This window comes from Bos mutus, chromosome 22, assembly GCF_027580195.1.
Source record: "Bos mutus isolate GX-2022 chromosome 22, NWIPB_WYAK_1.1, whole genome shotgun sequence".
Taxonomy (NCBI): domain Eukaryota; kingdom Metazoa; phylum Chordata; class Mammalia; order Artiodactyla; family Bovidae; genus Bos; species Bos mutus.
This window is the reverse complement of record NC_091638.1, coordinates 59,064,618-59,086,358: the sequence shown is the minus strand read 5'-3', so window position 1 is coordinate 59,086,358 and position 21,741 is coordinate 59,064,618. Positions and strand designations below refer to the sequence as shown.

General features: G+C 62.3%; 2 protein-coding genes across 6 annotated transcripts in view; one reads left to right on the top strand and one right to left on the bottom strand.

Annotated features, from left to right (window-relative positions):
- CFAP92 (cilia and flagella associated protein 92 (putative)) overlaps positions 1 to 10,951 on the top strand; it is a 36,170-nt gene extending 25,219 nt beyond the window's left edge. The window contains exons 11-16 of the mRNA XM_070358903.1: positions 1,047 to 1,241; positions 2,010 to 2,301; positions 7,218 to 7,382; positions 7,757 to 7,957; positions 8,028 to 8,178; positions 10,617 to 10,951. Coding sequence (XP_070215004.1) covers positions 1,047 to 1,241; positions 2,010 to 2,301; positions 7,218 to 7,382; positions 7,757 to 7,957; positions 8,028 to 8,178; positions 10,617 to 10,831 — 1,219 coding nt within the window. The 3' untranslated portion in view covers positions 10,832 to 10,951. The remainder of the gene's footprint in view (positions 1 to 1,046; positions 1,242 to 2,009; positions 2,302 to 7,217; positions 7,383 to 7,756; positions 7,958 to 8,027; positions 8,179 to 10,616) is intronic.
- ACAD9 (acyl-CoA dehydrogenase family member 9) overlaps positions 9,555 to 21,741 on the bottom strand; it is a 47,065-nt gene continuing 34,878 nt past the window's right edge. For 2 of the 5 annotated variants that reach the window (XM_005908105.3, XM_070358902.1), the window contains 14 exons: positions 21,129 to 21,229; positions 20,219 to 20,297; positions 19,003 to 19,177; positions 18,402 to 18,475; positions 15,292 to 15,367; positions 14,109 to 14,179; positions 13,801 to 13,920; positions 13,168 to 13,296; positions 12,331 to 12,410; positions 11,789 to 11,915; positions 11,525 to 11,602; positions 10,959 to 11,087; positions 10,216 to 10,288; positions 9,555 to 9,934 (listed from right to left, as the gene is read on the bottom strand). In XM_005908105.3, coding sequence (XP_005908167.2) covers positions 9,834 to 9,934; positions 10,216 to 10,288; positions 10,959 to 11,087; positions 11,525 to 11,602; positions 11,789 to 11,915; positions 12,331 to 12,410; positions 13,168 to 13,296; positions 13,801 to 13,920; positions 14,109 to 14,179; positions 15,292 to 15,367; positions 18,402 to 18,475; positions 19,003 to 19,177; positions 20,219 to 20,297; positions 21,129 to 21,229 — 1,413 coding nt within the window. In that variant the 3' untranslated portion in view covers positions 9,555 to 9,833. The remainder of the gene's footprint in view (positions 9,935 to 10,215; positions 10,289 to 10,958; positions 11,088 to 11,524; positions 11,603 to 11,788; positions 11,916 to 12,330; positions 12,411 to 13,167; positions 13,297 to 13,800; positions 13,921 to 14,108; positions 14,180 to 15,291; positions 15,368 to 18,401; positions 18,476 to 19,002; positions 19,178 to 20,218; positions 20,298 to 21,128; positions 21,230 to 21,741) is intronic. The other 3 variants (XM_070358901.1, XM_070358899.1, XM_070358900.1) reach the window with 3 other exon arrangements.

Here is a 21,741-nt window from a genome sequence, read left to right as displayed (position 1 = left end):
CCATTTGCTTTACTTTTGCTTCTGTTTCCCTTGCCTGAGTGTGTGTCTGTGTTTAATCCCTCAGTCGTGTCCAACTCTTTGTGACCCTATGGACTGTACCCCACCAGGCACCTCTGTCCATGGGATTCTCCAGGCATGAAAACTGGAGTGGGTTGCTATTCCCTTCTCCAGGGGAATCTTCCTGCCCCAGGGATGAAACCCGGGTCTCCTGCATTGTAGGCAGATTCTTTACTCTCTGAGCCACCAGGGAAGATAGACCAAAAAAAATATTTCTAGGACCAGTGTCAAAGAGGTTACTGTTCTCCTAATAGTTTTATGGTTTCAGGTCTTGTATTTAGATCTGTGATCAATTTTGGGTTTATTTTGTATACGGTGTGAGAAAATGTTCTAATTTTATTTTTTAACATGTAGCTGCACAGTTTTCCCGGCACCACTTATTGAAGATAGTCTTTTCCTCATTATATATTCTTGCCTTTCTTGTAGAAGAAAAATCTATTTTTAAGAAGCTAAATTGTAAAGCTTTCAGATAAGATAGGAAGACGTATTCATGATCTCTGAATAAAGACTTCTTAAATAAGACAGAGGTATTAGAATAAAGGATAACAATGACATCTTTGGCTATATTAAAATGAGTAACTTCTCTTCATCCAAAGACACTATAAAAAGAAGCCACAAAGTGAGAAAAAGTATTTGCAATGTATGGAGCTGGTGCTCTTGAGTGTGTAGAAATGCCTGTGAATGAATAAGCAAACAATAAGACGTCCCAGTGGAAGCATGGGCAACCAGCAAAGGGGCACCACCCCCCACAGCCCGGCACACAGACCCTTGCGGCGGGCGGCGCAGGCTGCCTCTAGTCTCCCCGGGTTCGAGGAGGTGGAGGACCTTGAACGCAGCAACACGGCGGGGACAGGGGGCGCGAGGGGCGGGGAGGACGCAGGGCTAGGGGCCGGGGTGGGCGCTGGGACCCAGCCGTCTGGTTCGCCGCGTTTTCCGCGCCAGCATCCCTGGCAGAGGCAGGAGCCGGCTGGCGCGCTCTTGCCTTGCAGGGTCCCGCGGGCGGAACAGGGTCCCTTCAAGGCGCTCTACAACTCGCAGCTGCGCTTCCGCCGGCGCCTCTACGCCGACCTGGAGACGGTCCTGTACCGCGTGCGGCTGTTCCGGCCGCTGGCGCAGCTGGTGCAGCAAGCGGCGCTCTACGTGCGCAGAGCGGTCCCGCCGCAGGTGTTCCAGGCGCTGAGCAGGTGCGGGCGGCTGCGCGGCCGGGCTTCCCCAGCGTCCCCGGGCTCGGGAGTCAGCCGGCCCTAAAGGAGGGAGAGGGCCGGGCAACTCGGGGGCGGCCCAGTGCCCCTGTTGGGGCGCCGTCCTTCTAGCTGCGCTGACACGGGCTCTGTACCTAGTGCCCTTCCCCTGGCAAGAAGGAGCCCTGAGCCCCACACCCCTTTGGCCAGCCTACTGAGGACCTTCCACGCACAGTGGGGCGGGGGTTGATGCAAAGTAGGCAATAAGGCCACCTAAACCGAAGAGCAATGGCACCCCACTCCAGCACTCTTGCCTGGAAAATCCCATGGACGGAGGAGCCTCGTAGGCTGCAGTCCATGGAGTCGCTAAGAGTTGGACACGACTGAGCGACTTCACTTTCACTTTTATGCATTGGAGAAGGAAATGGCAACCCACTCCAGTGTGCTTGCCTGGAGAATCCCAGGGATGGGGGAGCCTGGTGGGCTCCCATCTATGGGGTCACACAGAGTCGGACACGGCTGAAGCGACTTAGCAGCAGCAGCAGAACCGAAGAGAGAAGTGGAGCGGCACGTGGATGGGTAGCTGGGAGGCCTGGGAAGGAGGCCTCCTCCCGCGCCCTGCCCCTGTGGGCACAGTGGACAGAATCTGACACCTCGTGCGTGCGCTGTGTGACCTGGGGTCAGCTCTCCGCCCTCCTCTGCTAAGATGGGGGTGCTCAGATCTGCAGTGCCAGGTGAGTGAGGCTGAGCAGGGGCACTTCTGCTTTCCAGGATCTACTGCATCTGCCGTTACAGCTCCAGGCTCAGGGAGGTGATCACGGGAGACCTGCTGCCCTCCTCGGCCATGATCAAGGAGCTGAGCCAGGAGTTTGGGATGCCCATGTCCCAGGGAGACCTCACAGAGCAGAAGCTGCTAGCCGTGGCCCCTGCCCCAAGTCTCGAGGACTTGCGGAGCCGGAAGTCCACCCTGGCGTCACAGATCCACTCCCACCAGGAGAAGTACCTGCGGTGGCGGAGCAACGTGATCCTGAAGAGCAGGGACCAGAAGGCGAGCCTGGTTCAGGTGGGCGCTCCCCCGCTGGCTGCAAGCCTTCCTGGGCCGGGGCCGCGTGGCAGGCTGCGAGGGACAGCCAGCCTCTGGCTGGATTCTCCTGCCCAGGGACCCCAGGCCAGGCAGTGCTCGGTGAAGGGCACAGCCATGCCAGGTTGCACATTTCCTCCTTCCTTCTGGCCCTGGCAGAGCTCATCCTTCCTCAAAGGGGGAAAGAAACACTCTAAGCTGTTTCTTTTCCTTTGGCTCCTGAGTTCACCATAGAGAAAGAACTGTGTGTGTGTGTATGTGTGTGTGTAATACCTCGCTTAAGCTGCCAAGGTCATGTCTAAGCAACACAGGAGATAAAGTAATCTGTGTTAGAAAACACGAGTAGACAGGAAGAGAACAGGAGATCGGGATGCTGGTGAGGAGATGGAGAGACAGGTGCGTGTGGTCTGATGGTCAAGGCCTCCCTTGGTAAGCGGTACCAACCAAAGGGGCTTAAAGCCCACTACTGTCTGTGATGCCTTCAGCTCCGCGTGGGCCTCTGGTCTGTGTGGGCGGAGCCACTGCCCTGGCCCTGCCCCTCCTCTAGTGAAAAACATCTTTCAGAAGTTTGTAGCTTTTATATCCATGAGCTCTTTATGAAAAGCAACAAGGAGGTTGTTTCTTTACACTGGTGTTCACCTTCTTCAGTTCAGTTCAGTTCAGTTGCTCAGTCGTGTCCGACTCTTCGAGACCCCATGAATCGCAGCACACCAGGCCTCCCTGTCCATCACCAACTCCTGGAGTTCACTCAGACTCATGTTCACCTCTTAGCTTTTCCCAAAAGAAACACTTCTTGGGTTATTTACCAATCTACTTTTACTGTTTACCTAATTCGCTAGTTCAATTTTTTACTTTTTATGTTTTAAAACATTTTCCCTATTTGTTTTTTAATGTCTTAGGAATTGCTACTTTAAAATACTTTTAGATATCTATTCATATTAAGATCACGAATTGAAGCCCAACCATTAATTTTTCCTATTTATACTAAGATGTAACTAATATTAAAATCCACAAAATCCACTCATTGTCAGTGCACTTAGATCAAATCCTAGGTTTCTCAGCAGTTTTCTGGGCGTGCAGAGCCACCGCATCAGGTTAGGAATCTCCCGCTGTCACAGGAGCCTTCTCATGTCTGCTGCGGCCGGACGCTGTTAGCGCTGCAGCCCCCCAGTCCCGCCAAGGGAGTCTGGGCTGGACAGGTTCCAGGGACGGACTGCCAGCCGGGGCCAGAGAGGTCAGAGGGAGTAAACTAAGCACGATTCTTCCTTCTTTCCTTTAAGTTCACGCTGTTGCTATGTGGTAGTCCAATCCATTTGAAAAATAATGCTTGTTGTCGGTGTGAAACCACCTGCTTTAGTTAGGATGTATGTGTACAGTACAGCTATTCTCCTGGGATTCTTTAGCTATAGGGGTTATTTCGGGACAAGAATAGTTCCCTGTGCTGAACTTCAGCTCCTTGATCCTGGATTCTCTATTAGAAATGCAGATTTCTCCGTATATGTTAATCTTCAACTCCGAATTCACATTGGCCACTCAAGGTGCCCTTTTGAAACTCTGTGTTAGAAAGCTGGGAGTTTCTGCTTACTAAATGAGTCATTTTGATCTCTTTCCATTTTGCTAGAATGGAAATCATATGCTACGCCTGGCTGACTTGACATACCATATGATCCTTCAAGGTCCAGCCCTATGGCTACCAGTGGCATAATCAAATACTTTCAGAGGCGGGTTTTTATGGCTGAGTAATCAATCGGTCCATCCTCTGGAGGGACCACGTGTGGTTTATGCGTTCATCGGTCGGCGGAGACTTGTACCTGTGTCTTGGCTGTTGTAAGCAGCGCCGTGGTGGATGCTGGGGTGCCTCTGTCGAGTTCAAACTGGACAGTTTTCTCGGGATCCAGGCCAGGTGTGGGCATGTCAGATCCCAGGTATAGCCCGTCCCAATAGGTTGGTTTTTTTTTTTTCCCCCTTTCTTCCTTGCAGGGGTCTGGGGAGCCTGTCCCTTGGCCTGGCTCTGGCCAGCGTGCATTCCCAGTGACGGCCTCGGGGGTGGGGGCCGTGCCTCCAGCCCCGTCCGCGTGTATTGCTCCTGTGGACCTGTGAGGCTGGGCCATGGGGACTGCTGGGATTTGGCTTCTCATCATTGTTTTGAGTGGCATGCCTGCCGTCATGAAGGATGCTCAGCTGCTTTTCCTGTGCTGGAGGTGTGCAGACTTTTTTCTTTTTTTCCTGTTTTCCTTCCCTCCAAGAGTGGTGTGAGGGAACCGGCCCTGTGGCCCGCGGCTTCCTGAAAGCGGGCTGTGTTCAGATGGCTGCCAGGCCCCGCTCCCTGCCCCCCACCGGCCTTGTGAATGCGGGGTGCCAGGAAGCGCTGGTTGTCCAGCTGCAGCTCCAGGAAGTGTCCACAGGATGGCAGCACCTTCCCTTGCCCGCCTCGGGTGCCCTGGGCAAAGCGATGCCTCAGGGCAGGTGGGCTTCCAGAGCTGTGCCTTCCACAGGGGTGTGCCCGAGCCAACACCCCCGGGCGTGCATCACCCCGCTTCTTCCCTGTCAAGCCCTGCCCTCCAGACTCACCCCAGGCGGGGCCGCAGTAGCCCAGCTGAGGAGGGAGGCTGCAGTGGGGAACCCCAGCCCCCGGACGCGGAAGGCCACGTGAGTCCTCGAGGCTTTGACACACCGCTCGGGACTCTGGTGCCAGGCAGAGGCTCCCTCCCGGGCTGTCGGGCGGTGTGGACCCCCACCCGAGGATGGGCTTCGCGGCCGAGTCGGGGAGGCCGGAGGGACAAAAGGAGGCATGGTTTTCCTCCCCCTTCATCGAATGTGATGCCGGTGCCCCTGGAGTCCAGCATGACCGGCAGTGTTGTGCCTGTGGTCAGCGTGCAGTGGCTGGATCAGGGAGGGCACCTGCACGCAGGCTGTCTAGTCTGTTTATTTTATGGATGGGTTTGGGACAGGGCAGCGTGCCGAGCCATCAGGTAGGAGGAAGGAGGTCATTTTTGTGCAGTAATGGTTACAGATTTCTGTGTCTAGGTTAGACGAAGGAAGGAAGGAAGGCACTGACAACATGTACTTTTTCACATTTTTATTTCATCCCTTTCAGAGTCCTGTGGGGTCTGGGGCTCGCGCGAACCCTTGGGTGGGGGGGCGGGGCAGAGGGGATGCAGAGCCGCCAAGGGTCAGATCAGCACTTCACCCCCCTCCTCCTGGGGCAGTAAAGGTATCAGGGACTGAGAAGCCGAGGGCTCCGGAGAGACGGCCTTGCACAGCCCCCAGCCCCACACCGGGGCCAGAGCAGCTGGGCTCAGGGCTCAGGCTCCCCGTGTCATCCTATCCCCGCCCTTACAGTCCGTACACTGAGGCCCCCCGCCTTGGAGTCAAACCTAGCCCTTCCTGGAGAGGGTCGGACACCAGTCTTCCTCACTTCCTTCCCTTCGTGTGAGATGAACCCACTGGCCATGTCTGTGCGGTCAGCACATCGCCGAGTTCAGGGCTGGAAGGTCCCCTTAGGTCCTCTGTTCACCAGAGGATGGGCTGAGGTCAGGATCGCCCCACACTGGGGGCATTTCCTGTGGTGGCCTGGCTTCTGGCAGCTTGGTTCTGTGGTGCCCGTGGCCCCACCTGTGTTTCTGGAATCCGCTGCAGCTCCTGGGCGCGCCCTGATGCCCCGAGGCAGCCGTCATGAAACCCTCTTTTGGAAAAGCCCTGGATACTCCTCCATGGCCGTCACTTACTTCACACCCCCGCCCCCTCGCAGCCTTCATTTACACACGCTCATCTTGAGACTGGATTGTCAAACAGCAGCAGGCTGGAAGCCGGAGACCGTCTCTCATCCCGGTCGTGCAGGAACCTGTGTGTGATGGCACGCGTCGCCCCGGGACGCTGACTCACGCTCGCGCGGCCCCTCCTGCCCTTCCTCCCCTCGGGCCTTTAATCCTGTGTCCAGACCCGCACCCTCCGTGTGGACTCCGACGCCGTTTCTGCGGCCTTTCCTCTCCCAGCCCCTCCTGTCTCGGTGCCACTGCTCGTGTTTCCACCTTCCGCGCTCTGGGTCCTTACTGTCACCCTCTTATCCGAGGTTGCCTTTCAGGGAGCTTGTCCGGTTGATCTCCCAGCTCCCCAGTTCATTCTGCAACTGTGTCGCCGCGGCAGTATGTCTCATTCACTTGTCTCCTCTTGACCTTGAGGCTTTCATAGCCAGTGCTCTTGCTTTGGTCTCAACTTCTGCCTCACAGCGCTCACATCTTTACCTGGTGTTGCTAAATGACGGTGATCCTGACGTTACCTTCTTGTCTTGTCCCTTCGAGCCATCTGGCTCCACGTGTGGCCTTTCGCATGACATGCACTGCTCACTCTGGCTGGCAGTCGGGACTCCGCCGCTCCCATCAGCCCTAGGCCAGCAGAGAGCCCCAGGCCCCCAGACGAAGTCACAGCCGCTGTCTGCACCCCACAGGCAACTGTCTGCTTCCCAGCCTGGGTCAGGAGCACAGGCAGGACCCCTGGTGTCTGGTCGTCACCCACCCCCCGGCCCTGGGGTGAGGCCGAGCAAGGAGCTTGCCCTTTCCCCGGTGCAGACGGGTCAGTGCACCTGGGCCCCCCACCGTGAGCACAGCTGGACGCTGGACGTGACGCCCCCCCTGAGGCGCTCGTCGGCCCCCACCCGCTTGTGTGGCTCGCAGATGTGCTGAGGCCTCTCGAGACTAGACTGCGAGCCCAGCCCGTGGCTCCCGCTGCAGTCCGCTCATTTCCACTGTGGGTGGTGGGACAGTGTCTCTTGCTTTGGGTGGGCTCCAGACTGCTCGTGGGAACCTGGGGCTGTGGCTGCCTCCCAGTGGCCCCCTCACCGACACCCGCTGGCTGCAGAGGCGCCCTGTGTGGGGGATGACCGGCGTCTCCTTCTCCAGAGGAACGTCTCGGCGGCCTCCCAGGTCGGCAGGAAGCCTCCCAGCTCTGCAGCGAGGGTGATACGGGCCTCGGTCCCAGACACGCACACCGTGCATAACTACAGTATCCAGACCCTGAACTCTGTGGAGCTGGCCAAGAAGGAGCTGTATCGGGAGATGGCCAAGGTGAGTGACGGCGCAGGGCCCGGAGCAGCCCAGCATGCCCACTGTGGGCAGGGCGGGGCGGTGGGAGAGCCTGTGGGCTCCTTCCTCTGACCCCGTGGCCGACTGTCAGCGGGGATCTTGGCGCAGGGGGAGCGGCCATATTCCCACTAAACGTGAACCCTCCTCCTACAGCGGGAGCCGGGGCCCCGTGCCGTCCCAGCGGCGTGTGGCTGTGAACAGCTGCGGGCCCCTGGCTCTCGCAGAACCGTTACGCCTGGGCCAAGGCTTCCCTCTAGCACTGGCTGCTTCAGGAGCAGCCTCTGACCCAGGGAACAGGGCCCTAGCGCCTGGCCCACTCCCGGGCACAATACCCACTCATCTGCGCTTGTTCACAGGAGCCGGGCAGGAGGTTCACATACTCGCAGAAGTACCTGTCAGCCATGGTGGGGCCTCTGGACCCAGAGGAGGAGGAGAGGAGGGCCCGCAGGGAGTCCCGCCAGGCCTGGCGCACGCCCAACGGCTTCCAGACGGCGGGTCTCCACAGCATGGGCACAACCTGGCCCCTGCGGCTGCCGCCCATCAGCGCTGCCACGGAGGTTGGTGGCAAGAGCGGGACTTGGGCAGGGGTGCACGGGGCCTCCTCTGACCTGCTGCTGCCCGACACAGGAGTGGAGGGAGAAGGCCCTGTTCACCAACTTGCTGGAGCCAGTGCTGCGGCGGGAGAGGTGGGGCTGGGACCGGCGCCACCAGGACTTCAACCTGTACACACGGCCGCCGGAGTTCCTGGAGCTTCCGCCCGCGCCCAAGCCCAGGGCAGGTGAGAGCGGGGCCTGGGCCTCGGCCCCAGCAGGGCCGGCAGACTGCAGGCCGGGCTCTGGGTGGTACACCCCGCTCCGCTCTGTGCCTGCCTTCTCAGCTGTGAGAGGGCATGACTGCCTCCAGAGGCCCCCCGGGACCCTCTCGGACCCGGCCACTCATCCCTCCAAGGGGAAGGGCCATGACGACCCCTCTGTGTCCTCGTTACCCTCTTGTACGTGAGGAGGAACCACAACGTGTGACTTAACAAAGCCAGAACTTTCATTCAGGGAAAGAGCTGACTAGCTGCCAACTAGGTTTGCCAGATTCCCTGCCCAGGAGGATGGGTCCGGGCAACTCGGGTCTCCTCTGTTCCTGCGCTCCCACGGGCAGCTGGCGACGGAGCCTGTACCAGGAGTGTGTGCTGACGTGCCCCGGGGGCCAGCACCCCCAGGCTCTGGGCTGCGGGACACCCCCGCTCCCTGTCGGGGGTCTCTGGCCCAGGGTCACACGGGTGGCCCAGCCTGGGAAGGCCCGGCTCGGCTCTCCGTCCCCTCTGGGACGAGGTCCCCAAGTGCATGGGCAGGCGCGTGCTCCCCCCACCTCCACGCGGTGAGAACAGCCCCGCAGGGGATATGGACACGGACACTGCAGGGATGGAGCGGGCCTGGGGGGCTCCCGTGCAGCCGGCCCCTCCTGATGGCGCCGCGCGGGAGACACAAGCTCTCCATCCTGAGCAGAGCGCCCCCTCTCCTGCAAATCACTCACAGCTTTGGAAACAACTTCCTCACGAAACCCCAGGTTGGACCTTTGGGAGAGAGGCTGTCATGGTTCTGGGCTCTCGCTCAGCCCCACCCGAGCCAGCGCCGCTCCTGTGTGGCTCCTGTCGCCCCCGTGGGCAGTGACTCCCCCTCAGGGGAGCAGGAGAGCCTGGACGCCTCAAGACAATGTAGAGGGTGAGCTTTCTGGACAAACCACCCAGGAACCAGACCAGTGCCTGAAGCCTGCCAGGTGAGCATGCAGAACAGGATGTCAGCGAGGAGCAGACGGGGGCCCGGACACAGCCCTGCTCGAGCCGGGGGAGACGCCGCTCATGTAGGGGGAGACACAGCTGTGCTCGAGGAGAGGCCGAGGAGCCCCAGGACAGCCCTGCTGCCCCAGCAGCGTCACCGGAGCAGGCCCAGCGCCGAGGCGCAAAGCCCTCATGCCAAGGACCAAGGGCCTTGGAAGCCAGCCCCAGATGGTGGGCCTGAGGATCAAGCTCTGTCCACTCGCAGCTGGCTCAGAAGAGATGCGTGTCTAGACTGCCCACACTCGAAGGGCAGACACGCCGTGCTAAATGCTTCCTGGTGCGTGTTAAGCGCCTTTTGCTCCAAATTAAAACCAATGACACGTATGCAGTTTTTGAGCTGTTTCTTGGAGAACGTGCGGCCTCACAGACGTAGCCCCCATGCCAGGACCTGTGCCTGCCAGCCTCCTCCGGGTGCCCCCCGAGCCGGCGAGTCTCTGCAGCTCCGTGCTTACCCCGCGTCCACTCACAGGCCAAGAACACATCCAGCAGCAGTGCCCACAGGTCGGGTGAAGAGGAGAAACAGTCGATTTGTAATAAACCACGTTCTCCGCCTTTGGGCTGCTGTGGCGTATCCAGGGCGGCGGCCGTGGGGACGCGGGCCCTCTTCAGGACGTCCGGTCTAGGGGGTGGGTGCAGATGTAGGCCCGCTTCTCCAGGATCTGCTGGGACACCTTCTTGACCATGTCATCCAGGTTTTCCGGAGAATCTACGCGGGAAACAGGAGAGGGCCGTGACAGCAGGGACGCTGCTGGAGCGCTCTCTCCAAAGACAGCTCACCCTGTGGAGGGGCCCTGGAGGCAGCAGTGCCCCGCGGGGAGGGGCCTCTGGGCTCAGGGAGCGTGGGGAGGGGCCCTGGTGGCGCAGGCATCTCCCCGTGGCACACGCGACCTCGGCGTCTGTGCCCACGGCACCTGGAGCACGTGCCATCCCTTCTGCTGCTCAGCAGGCGCCTGGTCCCCCCGCCCCTCAAGCCCAGCACCCACTCACGCTTGTCCAGCTGAGACAGGGTGAAGAGATTCTGGTGATAAGCCTCTGAGCAGAAGATGTTGGCCAACAGAACCTGCCAGAACCAACATCCCCGAGGATGACTGCCGGGGGCCCTGCAGTCTGCGCTTAGCACAGCCCCACCCTGGAGCCCGACCTCTGCACTCCCAAGACCTCCATCTGTCGGCCCAGGCTGGCACCTTGACGGGTCAGGCGGCTGGGCTCGGAAGCCGTGGCTTTAGGTTCTAACGAGCCCTGTGTCCGGGGGGGTGATTCAACACCTCCTTGGCATGAGGGCGTCCCGACCCCGAAGCCGTGGGCCAGAGCGCGTCCAGATGCGCGGGGACACAGAGGGAGAGGAAGCCTGGCCCGGGACCCCGGCTGTCACCCCCTCTTCTTTCCAGCAGGAAGGCGGAAGGCAGCAGCCTTGTGTCCTGAGCAGCACAGACCGCCCGCTGGAGCTGAGAGCACCAGCCCCTGCCATGGCCACAGCTCGGCAACGCCGCCAACCTCGCCAGCCTCCCCTGGCTCCAGGTCGTCTGGACGGCACCGCACGCTCACTCCACCAGGACACGGGCCCACACCCCCCCAGCCCGCAGGCCCCAGTAAAGCACGGTGAGGGGGAGCCGCAGCACTGTTGTGAGCCCCAGTAAAGCACAGTGAGGGGAGCCACAGCACTGTTGTGAGCCCCAGTAAAGCACGGTGAGGGGAGCCGCAGGCTGTCGTGAGCCCAGGCGGGGGCTCACCTCGTGGTCCTGGTCCCGCAGCCCCAGGCGGATGGAGCGGCTGGCCCGAGACAGCACGGCCGTCATCCCGTACAGGTTGATGAGCACATTGGCCACTCGCTTCAAGACCAGCTGCTCCTCCACGATGGTCTGGGAACACAGTGGGGGAGACGTGGCCCCTGGGACCCCTGCCCCACAGTCCTCACCGGGGCCCACCTCTGCGCCTCACTCTACACCCCAAACGTGGGCAGAGACACGTCCCACAGCCTGGCTGAGGCCAGAGGCCGGAGCTCCATCACTTCAGCCACAGCAGCCACGGATCACCTCTCAAGACCCAGGGCCACACGGGGCTGCCCCTCCTGGCCTCAGGGGGCCTCTCGCCAACTGGAAGGTGCCCCTGGCAGGGTTCCTCCACCCCCGCCTCTGCCGAGCTGAATAGCCCACAGGGCAGGCAGCCACGGCCAGCCCTGCTCCGCACCCCAGCCCTCCAAGGTGACCAGGCCTGCCTTCCAGGCCTGGTGCCCAAGGTGGACACTCGCTGGATGCTGGCTCAGACGCTAGCCTGCCGGCCTCCCTGCCCCAGGTACCTTGCCGAAGCGAAGCAGCAGGGTCTCCACAGAGCGGCCAAAGTAGTACACGTTTTCCTCGAGCTTGTGGGCGCCATCCTGCCGGGCCAGCGGAGGGCTCAGCTCGGCACTGCCCACTGTGTGCCCAGGCCCTCCCGCCACTGCGACGGTGGAGACAGGGCCACCTGGGGTCCCGTGGACCGACTGATCTCCCCAGTGCCCGGCCACGCTCCTTCTGGGACAGACATACCGACGGGGGGCTGGCTCCCTGCTGGGCCCACTCACCGCAAGGCTGGGGTGCACAACCCCAAGCTTCCCAGTCAGTCCCAGGTCCACGGTGCGGCCCAGGGAGTCCCGAAGCCTCTGGCCAACGGTCTCCATGATGGTGGTCACGTTGCCCCGTTTGAGCTCCCTGCAGAGAGCACAGGCCCCATGAGCTGGGGCCCCAAGACCAGCTCCTGTAGCCCACGGCTTCAGGGCACCCATGGCGGCTCCAGATTACGTCTGGGCCCTGCCCCTCCCCTGGCCCGCTCGTCGGGAGCAGCCAGAGGAGATGCCAGAGTGACTGTCTGAGGGTTACCTCATTGGTCTGGTTGTAAAAGCCATTGGGGTGGATGGCAGGGTGACCTCAGGGCAGGACCCTGGCAGCTTCCCGGGCAGCCGTCCCCCAACCCCCGCCCCGCCTCTCCCGCAGCCCAGGAGTGAGCTGAGCCCCACCAAGGTGCACCCCCGTCCTGGGAAGGGGCAGTCCCCTCCTCCGGCTGCTCCAACACAGGCATCTGCTGGGCAGGGGGACCTCGGGGGGAGACGGTGGACATGGTACTTACTTGACCCTTGCAGTTAGAATGCGGCCAGCATGCTGCAGGCCCGTCAGGGCGATGTACATGCGGAGGATCTCGTTGGTTCCCTGGGGCCGACATTATCCAGGTCAGAGGCCGCCCCCAGTGGCGAGCTAGGCCGTGCTGCTGCCTGCTAACCCTCGGGAAGCAGGGCTATCACAGGGGCCCGGGTGACAGGCAGGCTACTGCCCCCCGGGGTCCCTGCCCCATCCCGTGACTGTAGCCCCCCGGGGGCCCTGCCCCCACACGACCACCCTGCAGGGGTCACACCTTTCCCCTGACTCTGTGTCTCTAAGGGAGAAGCAGCTTGCCCCGGGTGGCAAGGGACGCTTCACCGAGGGCACAGCAAGCGCTCGGAGGCCACTCTGGTCCAGGCTCAGCTCCTCTGGGAAGAAGCTGGCTGCTCCCCGGCAGCGGGTACCAACGCCCACGGCGCCTAAGTCCCCAGCACCTTAGTCGTGGGTCCTCGGGAAGGCAGTGTGGGCGGCGGCTTGCCTGGCACGCTTGGTGGCACGTGGGTCAGAGGGGCGGGGCTGGACTGAGGCCACAGCGCTGGGCTGTCCCGAGCCCGTCCCGGGCAGTCTGGGCTTCACGCTGAGGGCCCTGCACCCCTGCTGACCACCCCGCCAGCCACGGAGGACCGCCACGTCCTGGCAGGGGAGGGGCCTCGGGAGAGCAGTCCTAGGCGGCCTGTGAGCTCACAGCAGCGGATTCTCTGGGCGCGCCCTCGGGGGGACCCGGGGAAGCGCAGACCCCCCACACCCCCTGCAGAGGGGCGTGCAGGCAGGTGGGAGGGGCTCGCGCTGGTGGGCAGAGCGTGCTCACCTCGAAGATGAGCAGGATGCGGCTGTCGCGCAGCAAGCGCTCGTACGGGTAGTCCCTCGCGTAGCCCGAGCTGCCGAGGATTTGCAGTGCCTCGCTCACGCATGTCCAGGCGCCCTCGGAGCTGAACACCTGCCGTGGATGTGGGGCAAGGTCAGCACAGGCCGCCGGCGGGCCGCACGGGGAGGCCTAGGCGCAGAGCTGTGCTTCCGGACGGGGCCACCCCGGCCTGGGGAGGGGCCCTGCCGGTCATCTCACTGGTGGCCCCAAACTGACTTCTCCTGCCGCCCAAGACAAAAAACACAGGAAACGTTGGTATCTGCCTTAGCCAAATACTCAGGAAAGACAATTTTGATACTGAGACATAGAAAGGCCGTAAGCTAGAACAAGGCAGGCCTTCCCAAGGCAGCCCTGCTGCTCTTTCTGGTGGGTGTGGAGTTATACTTTTCTCCTTTCACCGTGATCAGCAGTCAGCTGGTGACACCCTGGCACAAAGCCCACCAGGAGACCAGCAGGGCTCTGTCCCTCTGCCACTCTGCTCCCAGCGGTGTCCCGGGGTGGCTGGCGTGGGTACCTCGTCAATGCCCAGGCAGCAACTGACTACGGGGAGGATGGCCGGCGTGCTGTGCGGGTTACCTTCACCATGGCGGCCTCGATGGAGCAGTCGGGGAAGCCAGGTGCGTCCAGCATCGCCGCCGTGAGGTAGGCCATGCTTTCCATCACGTAGGCCTTCTGCGCCATCAGGGCAAACTTCTCCTGGAGTGTCAGAACAGTCAAGACAGACCTGCTGCACGGACACCCAGGCCCGCCAAGCCGCAGAGTGAGCCTGGGGCCAGGAGCGCCAAGCCGGGGGCAAGCTCGTCTTCACCCCGAATCCCTGCCGGGAGGGCAGGCTCTCAGTGCCTGCGCGGGGGACTGCCCGCCCAGCCCTCGCCCCTCCGCACCTGAATCAGGCCGAACTCACTGAGGTTCCTGTTGAACTGTTTCCTCGTGCAGGCGTACTCAGCGGTCATTTCTGAGCGAGAGTGGAGTTATCAAAAACAATTTCCCGCTGTCCTGAAATGCTTTCCTAAGTCATCACCCACACGCACTCAGACGGGAACCATGAGAGGCGGGTCCCCTGAGACCAAACACCCTGGATGTCACAGCCCCGCCTTCCGGTGTCTCCGGGGAGGGGTGCCCGTCCCCTCTGAGCGGTGCCCGGGGTGGGGGATGGAGGGGCGCCAAGCCGGGGCAGCGCACAGGGGCTCACACCCGGGAGGGTGGCCCGTGGCCCGTGGCCGCTTCGGGGTCCCAGGCCGGCCCTGAAGGTGCCGAGTGCCCATAGCCTCTCCTCCCACTGCTCCCCAGACGGGCTCCCATGCTCCCGGATCCCAGGGGCTCCACGGCCTCTGAGCGTGAGAGCGAAGCTCTCACCCTGAGCTTTCCAGACAAGGCAGCAGAGTCCAGATGGGCTCAGGGCCGTGGTGGCAGCTCAGCTCAGGGAGATGGGCCCCAAGCGTGCAGGCTGATGGGGGCAAAGCCTCGCGCAAATCGCTGCCCCCTGGGAGCCTGGGTCTCCTCTTCTGTAAACCACCCCCTCCCTGAACTCCAAGGCACCCACCGAGCACCCTATGGCGAGCAGCCCCTGGCATGCCCATGCCTCAGCCTCAGCCACATCCCTCTGGCAAAGCCAAGCCAGCAGTGACGTTTCATGCCCCCCAGACCCTAGAGGGCTGTTTTAACTTCACTGGCAAAGGGAAGGAGATCTGGGTTTCAGGGACTCTACTAGAAGAAAGGAACCATCCAGAGACTGGGAGACCAGGGTCCCCAAACTGACCTCACCGCCCCCCGCCCCCGCTGTGCGGACACCCATGGGGCACCATCGCCAGGCCTGCGGGTGTCCAGCTAGCATTTGCACATTCGCTCAGCAGCCCTCACCTCCCCCAGAACGTGCCACCCCATCCCATGTGAGCTGGGACCTGAACCTTGGCCCCACAGACCCGCCCCCATGCACCCTTCCTTCTGGATCAAGCCCGGATCCCAGGCTTGAATGGGACGGGCTGTCAGGGGCGGCTCAGCAGCGGCCCGCCCTGCGCCCGGGGCCACGGGGAGCCCGGGCGGGGCCAGGTGCCCCCACTCACCCACCGATCAGCTTCTTGAGCATCCCGGCCACCATGCTGCCCATGCTGAAGCGCCCGCTGTTGAGGATGTTCACGGCCACCTGCAGGGAGAGGGGGCTCAGCGCGAGTCTCCCCGGGGGCCCGGCTGGGGAACCCGAGGGCCCTGGGGGCACAGCACGCGAGAGCCTCGTCCACCGGGGCCAGAGGCTTTCTTGAAGACCACAGGAGTGCTCGGAGGAGTTAAGCGCCCTGGGCCGGGGAGCACAGTCCCCACCGCTCAAGACCAGGCCGGCGTCACTGCGATGCTCACAGGCATCCGTGCAGTCAGCCCAGAAGGGAAGGGGACTCCCTCCGTGCCTTGGGGCAAGGGAGCCAGGGCTGAGACGAGCTGGGCTCTGCCTCCAGTGCCTCACCTTCCTGGCGCGCCTCAGCGTCAGGGCCCCTTGAAGGGGTGAAGAGCCTGAGGTTCTGAGCGGTGAGCCCCTGGCAGTGCCAGCCCCTGCCTGGCGTGCATAGGGCCCAGCCTTCCACCACGGACGTGCTCCCTGCCTCCAGTTCCCACGGTGACCTCTGTCCTCTTCTGACCCCAACCCCTGACCTCCAGCGGGGGAGGGGGGCGAGTGGACACGCTGCTACCCAAGCACCAGATGCCAGGTCCTGGGAGGCGCCCCCTGCAGACCCCACGGGGCACAGACACTGCAGTCCCCAGGCAGCAGGCAGCGCATGGTGGGCGGGGACTGAAGGGGAGCGCAGTCCAGTGTGTGGGGGTCGGGAGGTGGGGAGGAGGGCGCCCAGACATCCGGTGGATGCCAGTGCGAAGCCCCAAGAGGGCCTGGGGCCTGCCCGCCTCTCTCAAGGCCGGGAGCCCCGGGCGGAGGCCCGGAGGTGGGGGCAGCAGCGCGTGACGCAGCTTCGTGCAGACTGCTCACCGAGGTGACTCGGATTAAGCAAACGTGCCTCTGAGTTTGAATGTATGATGAGTTGCTCAATAAGCTGAGTGGAGACTCTTTCAACACAGATCCTATGGGGCTGGGGAGACTGGAAGCATGTGCTCCAGTCACCGGGCGACAGACTGGGTCCTGGCGGGTGAGTGTGGCAGCTGGCCGCGGGCGGGCAGCTCGGGCGAGCTCCAGTGCAAAGTGACACGCGGGCCCTGGGCCCCCGAGCCCTGACGTCAGCCCTCATGTGTCTCGGGACGCGGGGCTACAAGGGGAAGCGACTGCCCACCTGGGGTCCTGGGACCTTCCCACCAGGCCCCCGGAGGCCAGCTCACGGCCGTGAACAAGCCCCCTCATGGCCTCTTCGCAGTTTACCCTGAACTTCACTTACAACAACAGGAGGGGAGGGCTGGACGCCAGGCTCACCTCCTGGGGGGCGATGGAAGCCTGGAGGGCTCACCTGACCTGAAGGGGCTCCTGGGCCCAGGCATCCCTCCCTCCCGACCCGGCTCCTGCCCCCTTGCCACCTTTCCCCCGTGGGGCCGGCTTGCCTACAGCTGTCCTCCAGATCCCTCCTTGACTGCACGCCGGACTCCGCTTCCTGGGCCTGCGGTCATCCCACCCTCCATCTCTGGAATCACCCCCAGCATCTCGTGCTTTTCAGTGTTGAGGCTGAGGGGTGGACAACCCCACTCATCACAAAGCAGGTCTTTAGAAATCTATTTCCTTTTGCATGTTAAAACCATCACTTTTCACCTAACACAGTGGGAAAGAAATTCTTTAAATGCTGCGCTGAGAAGGACTGGACAGAGACCTCATGTGCAGCTCAGCTGTCCAGCAGGCAACGCGGCAACACAGCCCAAGAACTTAAAATCCCGGGCTCCGACCTGGGGACTCGGCATCAGACTCAGGAGATGATGGGACACAGGCCACACAGGGCGGCGCCAAGCAGGGAGGGCGAGGAACCACGGACCGCTCGACCCCGGGGCCCAGACGGCGACTGACCTCAGCACGCGGGGCAACACTGCAGCTCGCAACCTCGGGAAGCCACACTCCCTAGCGAGTGAAGCCTGCGAGGGCCTGCTGGTGAGTGAGAGATGCCGCCATCCTCTCTTACACGCACACAAGTATTTCAGCGCTGTGAACTCAGGAATGTCAACAGTGGACAGTGTCTCCAGGGACGGCCTGCAGGGAGCCTGGGCCCCCTCCTTGTGACAGCCGCACAGGACACCCCTGCATCCACCCTTTGTGCGCTCTGCTCCACTCCCCGGGGGCGGGGGCCGGGGCCTGGCTGGCGCCCTCAGGCGAGTCTCTTAACGTCCGTAAGGCCAGGGAGTCCTGACCCCTCTGCACAGGCCTGGTGGGGGCAGCTTCCCCCAGGCTGAAGACACTGCACCCCAGGCCAGAGTGAGCACTTAAAGAGGACGAGCACACAAGCTGGCGAGCTGTGGAAACCTGGGCCCCTCAGGCCCAAGCGCTGCTGGTGGGGACGTGAAACGGCAGCCACCATGGGGGAGCCTGGTGGGCCCTCAGAGCACTCGGCGTGCCGTCAGCCTGCGGCCCTGCGCTCCTCCAGCCGTGCCCCCAGGGGGACGGCAAGCAGTGCCCCCACACGAACACGCGCGCGAGCGTTCACGGCAGCGCGACTCAAATGGCCTGGAAACAACCAACCCTCAGCTGATGACAGGGGGCACGATGCGGCCCGTTCACCCGACACCTCTGTGACTCGGCTACAGAGCGTGAGAGAAGCCCTATGCGCATCACATCGCAAGGAGACAGCCCACCAGGCAGGCCCACAGAAGCAGACACTAAGCGGCGACGGCCGGGGCTGGCAGGGGAGGGGGAGGCACGGCGCTGCTTTCTGGGGTGACGGCAACGTCCTGAAGTCAGACACGGAGTGGGGCGCTGAGCCCAGTGACTGTCCTGAAAACCACCACAGCGAGCGTGCGGGAGACAGCAAATTCTGCCACGTGAATTACCTGTCAACGAAAACACAACACAATCTAACTCCAAGAAAAAAAGACTCAGGGCGGGCACTCGGGACCCCGCGCTGTGCACCCTGCGCTCCACAGGCTGCCCTCCCAGAACTGCAGGCAGGAACCTGGCCCGCCCCAGGCAGACGAGGCCTCCAGCCGGGCGGGGGACACCCGGAGCCCGGTTCTCCCCGCTCCGCGGGCCCGGGCAGCGGGCAACGCACCTTAAAGCCACCTCCGACTTCTCCTAGGACGTTCTCCACGGGCACCCTGGTGTTCTCAAAGTGGACCTCGCAGGCTGGAACACGATGGCCAGGAGCTCAGCCGGGGTCCCAGTGCTCGGGCCCCGGCCTGCACACAGGCCACGCAGCTCGCCGCTCGCTCAGAGCCCCCGTGGTCTGAGCCAAGGCCGCTGAGAGGCTGAGCCCCTCGGCCTCTGAGGGACCCGTGAGGACCGTGTGGCCGCTCTGGCCAGGCTGAGGGCCACGTCCAGGACGCTGGCCTCAAGTGGACCGAGCACGCACTGGGCTGCAGGCAGGCCTGGGCGTGGAGGAGGGAGCGAAGGAGGAGGGGGCCCCGGGGGAAGACGGGGGCCTGAAGTACTGAGCCCCGTGACAGGACCCCTCTGGCCCGGCCGCCCCCCGAGGCTGGGCGTCCCACGGGGCAGTGGGAACCTCACCTGGGAGTCATCGCCGCCCTCATCTCTCACATACACACGCATGCGTGCACACACATTTTAGTATCTCACACACATTCTCTCACACGCACACACACATGCGTGGGCCACACGCTTCATCTGTCGCACATGCACACAGCACCACTCACTGTTGGAGCCTCGGATGCCCATCTTATCCTCGGGTTTCCCGTTGGTGACGCCACCAAAGTCTCTCTCTACTATGAATGCTGTGATCTTGTCCTTCACTGAGCCGTCAGAATCAACGACCTCCGTTTTTGCAAACACAGTAAAGACGTTGGCCAGTCCTCCATTGGTGATCCAGACCTGAGGAAAGAAAGCAGGAGGACTCCAGCCGCCTGTCGGCGTCGGCTGCCCACCACAGCTCAGGACAGCAGAGCGAGGCTTTCCCTGGAGGGCCGTGTGTGTCCGGGTTTCTGTGTGAGTGTGTGCGGTGTGTGGTGTGTATGTGAGTGTGTCTGGGGTGTGTGTGTGTGTGTGTGGCAGTTCTGGCTCTAGCACAGGACACCTTGGGGTGGGAGGGAAGTAGGAGAGGGTGGGGAAGTGGAGAGACTCCCCGACAAACGGCTCTGCATAGAACTTAACTTGAATTTTGATTCAAGCAACTTGTTTGGGGAAAAAAAAAATCCACCGAACAGGTCCGAGACAGTCAGCAAAGTACAGGTGCTGAGGAGACGGTGAGCAGGCGTCGCGCTCAGCTGCCTCGGTCCTGTCTGGCTCCTTGTGACCCCATGGAGGGCAGCCCGCCAGGCTCCTCTGTCCGGGGCATTCTCCAGGCGACAACACTGGGGTGGGTGCCTCGCCCTCCTCCAGGGGATCCTCCCCACCAGGGACCGAACGCGTGTCTCCTGTGGCCCCTGCGCTGTAGGCAGACTCTTCACTGCTGAGCCACCGGGGCAGCCCAGAAGTCATCACCACGCGTTCCGTGTCCAGTGGTGCTATGACCACCCTGCAGAGTCGCACTGAGCCCGCCCTGGCCACTACCCAGAGCTGCAGCAGAACAGAGGGGGCGATGAAGGTAGGAGGCGGCTGTGGACGCTCCCAGCAGCACACGTGTGTGCTTCAAGTTCCGCGTAATAGAAAAAACAGACAGACAGACACACGAGTGCAGCTCAACGAGGTGGGTGGCGCTCCAGAAGCCCACAGACTCTGAGGCTGGGATGCCTTGGTACCTATCCTGCCACAAGGCGGACAGGATGGGGTGGGTCAGGGAACCTCTCTGAGCCCAGTTCTTCTGCCAACAAAGAAAGATGGTCAAGGGCTGATGTGTCCGCCCCGACGACCCCTGGAGCACGGTGGCCAGTGAGTGCGCTGAAGGTCCGGGCCACAGAGGCCACAGAGCCGTACCTTGGAGCCGTTGAGGACGTAGTGACTCTTATCTGCACTCAGCGTGGCCCTGGTCCGGATGGAGGCGGCATCGCTCCCACTGCGGGGACAGACACAGGTGGCTGGGAACAGACAAGCGTCCTCAGGGCCCCCACAGGAAGTTTCAGAGCGGAACAGAGGAGCTGACAAGCTCTTAAAGCGCAAGGTAATAAATGCATTCAGCTTCACAGGCTCAGACAACGTGTACATAGCAGGTACGTTCCAATAAAAGTTCCTTTACAAAAACAGGTGGCAAGGTGGGTTTGGCCAACCCCACTTTATGACCTCGGGTGAAACTGTCCGTGAGGACATTTGGGGGGCCTAAACAGACAGAGGCGGGCTCGCACGTGCCAAGCTCTGAGATCGACCTGCCGTCGGAAGCCCTGAGCCCACGGCAGCTGAGACTCTGGGCTGCCGGCTCCACACTGCTGAACCTCAGTCCACAGCCTGGACGGTGCGGATGACACCACCCACCCCGCGCAGTCTGAAAGCCGCTGTGGCTGTGACATCTGACGTTTATATAAGGAGGTTGGTGGTTTAGTCACTAAGTCATGTCCGACTCTGTTGGGACCCTGCGGACTGTAGCCCCCAAGCTCCTCTGTCCATGGGATTTTCCAGGCAAGAACACTGGAGTGGGTTGCCATTTCCTTCTCCAGGTGATCTTCCCGACCTAGGGATCGAACTTGGGGCTCCCGCATTGGCAAGTGGGTTCTTTAGTTAGCACTGAGCCTCCAGGAAAGCCGATAAGGAGGGTTGCAAAGCATAAAACAGTTACAGAACAGGAGCTGACGGGCCTGTTCTTGTCTGTAAGGGTCACCAGGGAGGAGAAGGGAGGTGAAGACGAGAGAAGGAAGCGGACAGGCAGAGAGGCTGCGAGGGGCGTGGGGCTGACCTGGCTGGCTCCGTCAGACAGAAGGCGGCCACGTGCTCCCCGGACGCCAGCCTGGGCAGGTACCTGGCCTTCTGCTCCTTGCTGCCGGCCAAGATGATGCCCTGCGACACACACGGCTCGTTCAGCGGCAGTGAGAGGAGCGGGTGCCACGGGCTCACAGAAATGCTTCCTTCATGCAAGGGGGCCGCCCGGAGCTGGCAGCCCCAGAAAATAAATGGGGAGCTGCTGGGGGGTCAGGGAGCCCCCACATGGGGACAGGCCAGGCGGCTCGCCACAGCTTCGGGTCGGGACTCGGGCTCCCTGGCAGCTTCTCCACTGCCCAGCTGGGTGGCTGGAGCCACGGCCGAGCCTGGGGGCGCTCCGCCCCTTCGGTTCCTGTGCCAAGCAAAACCACCCAAGGACTGAGCTGTGGGCCGGGGGGCCTGCCCTGAGATGCTCCAAGTCCAGTGGAGGGTGGGCACCAGCAGCAGGGCGGACACGCGCAGGCCCCGAGGGAGCAAACCAAGCACGGGAGGGATCACTTCCCGCCCACGGTGCGGGCAGGCTCCACGGAGGCGGCGGCCTCTGACCAGGGCCTGGAGGGATGGGGCAGGGCGATGGGGAGGAGGCGGTT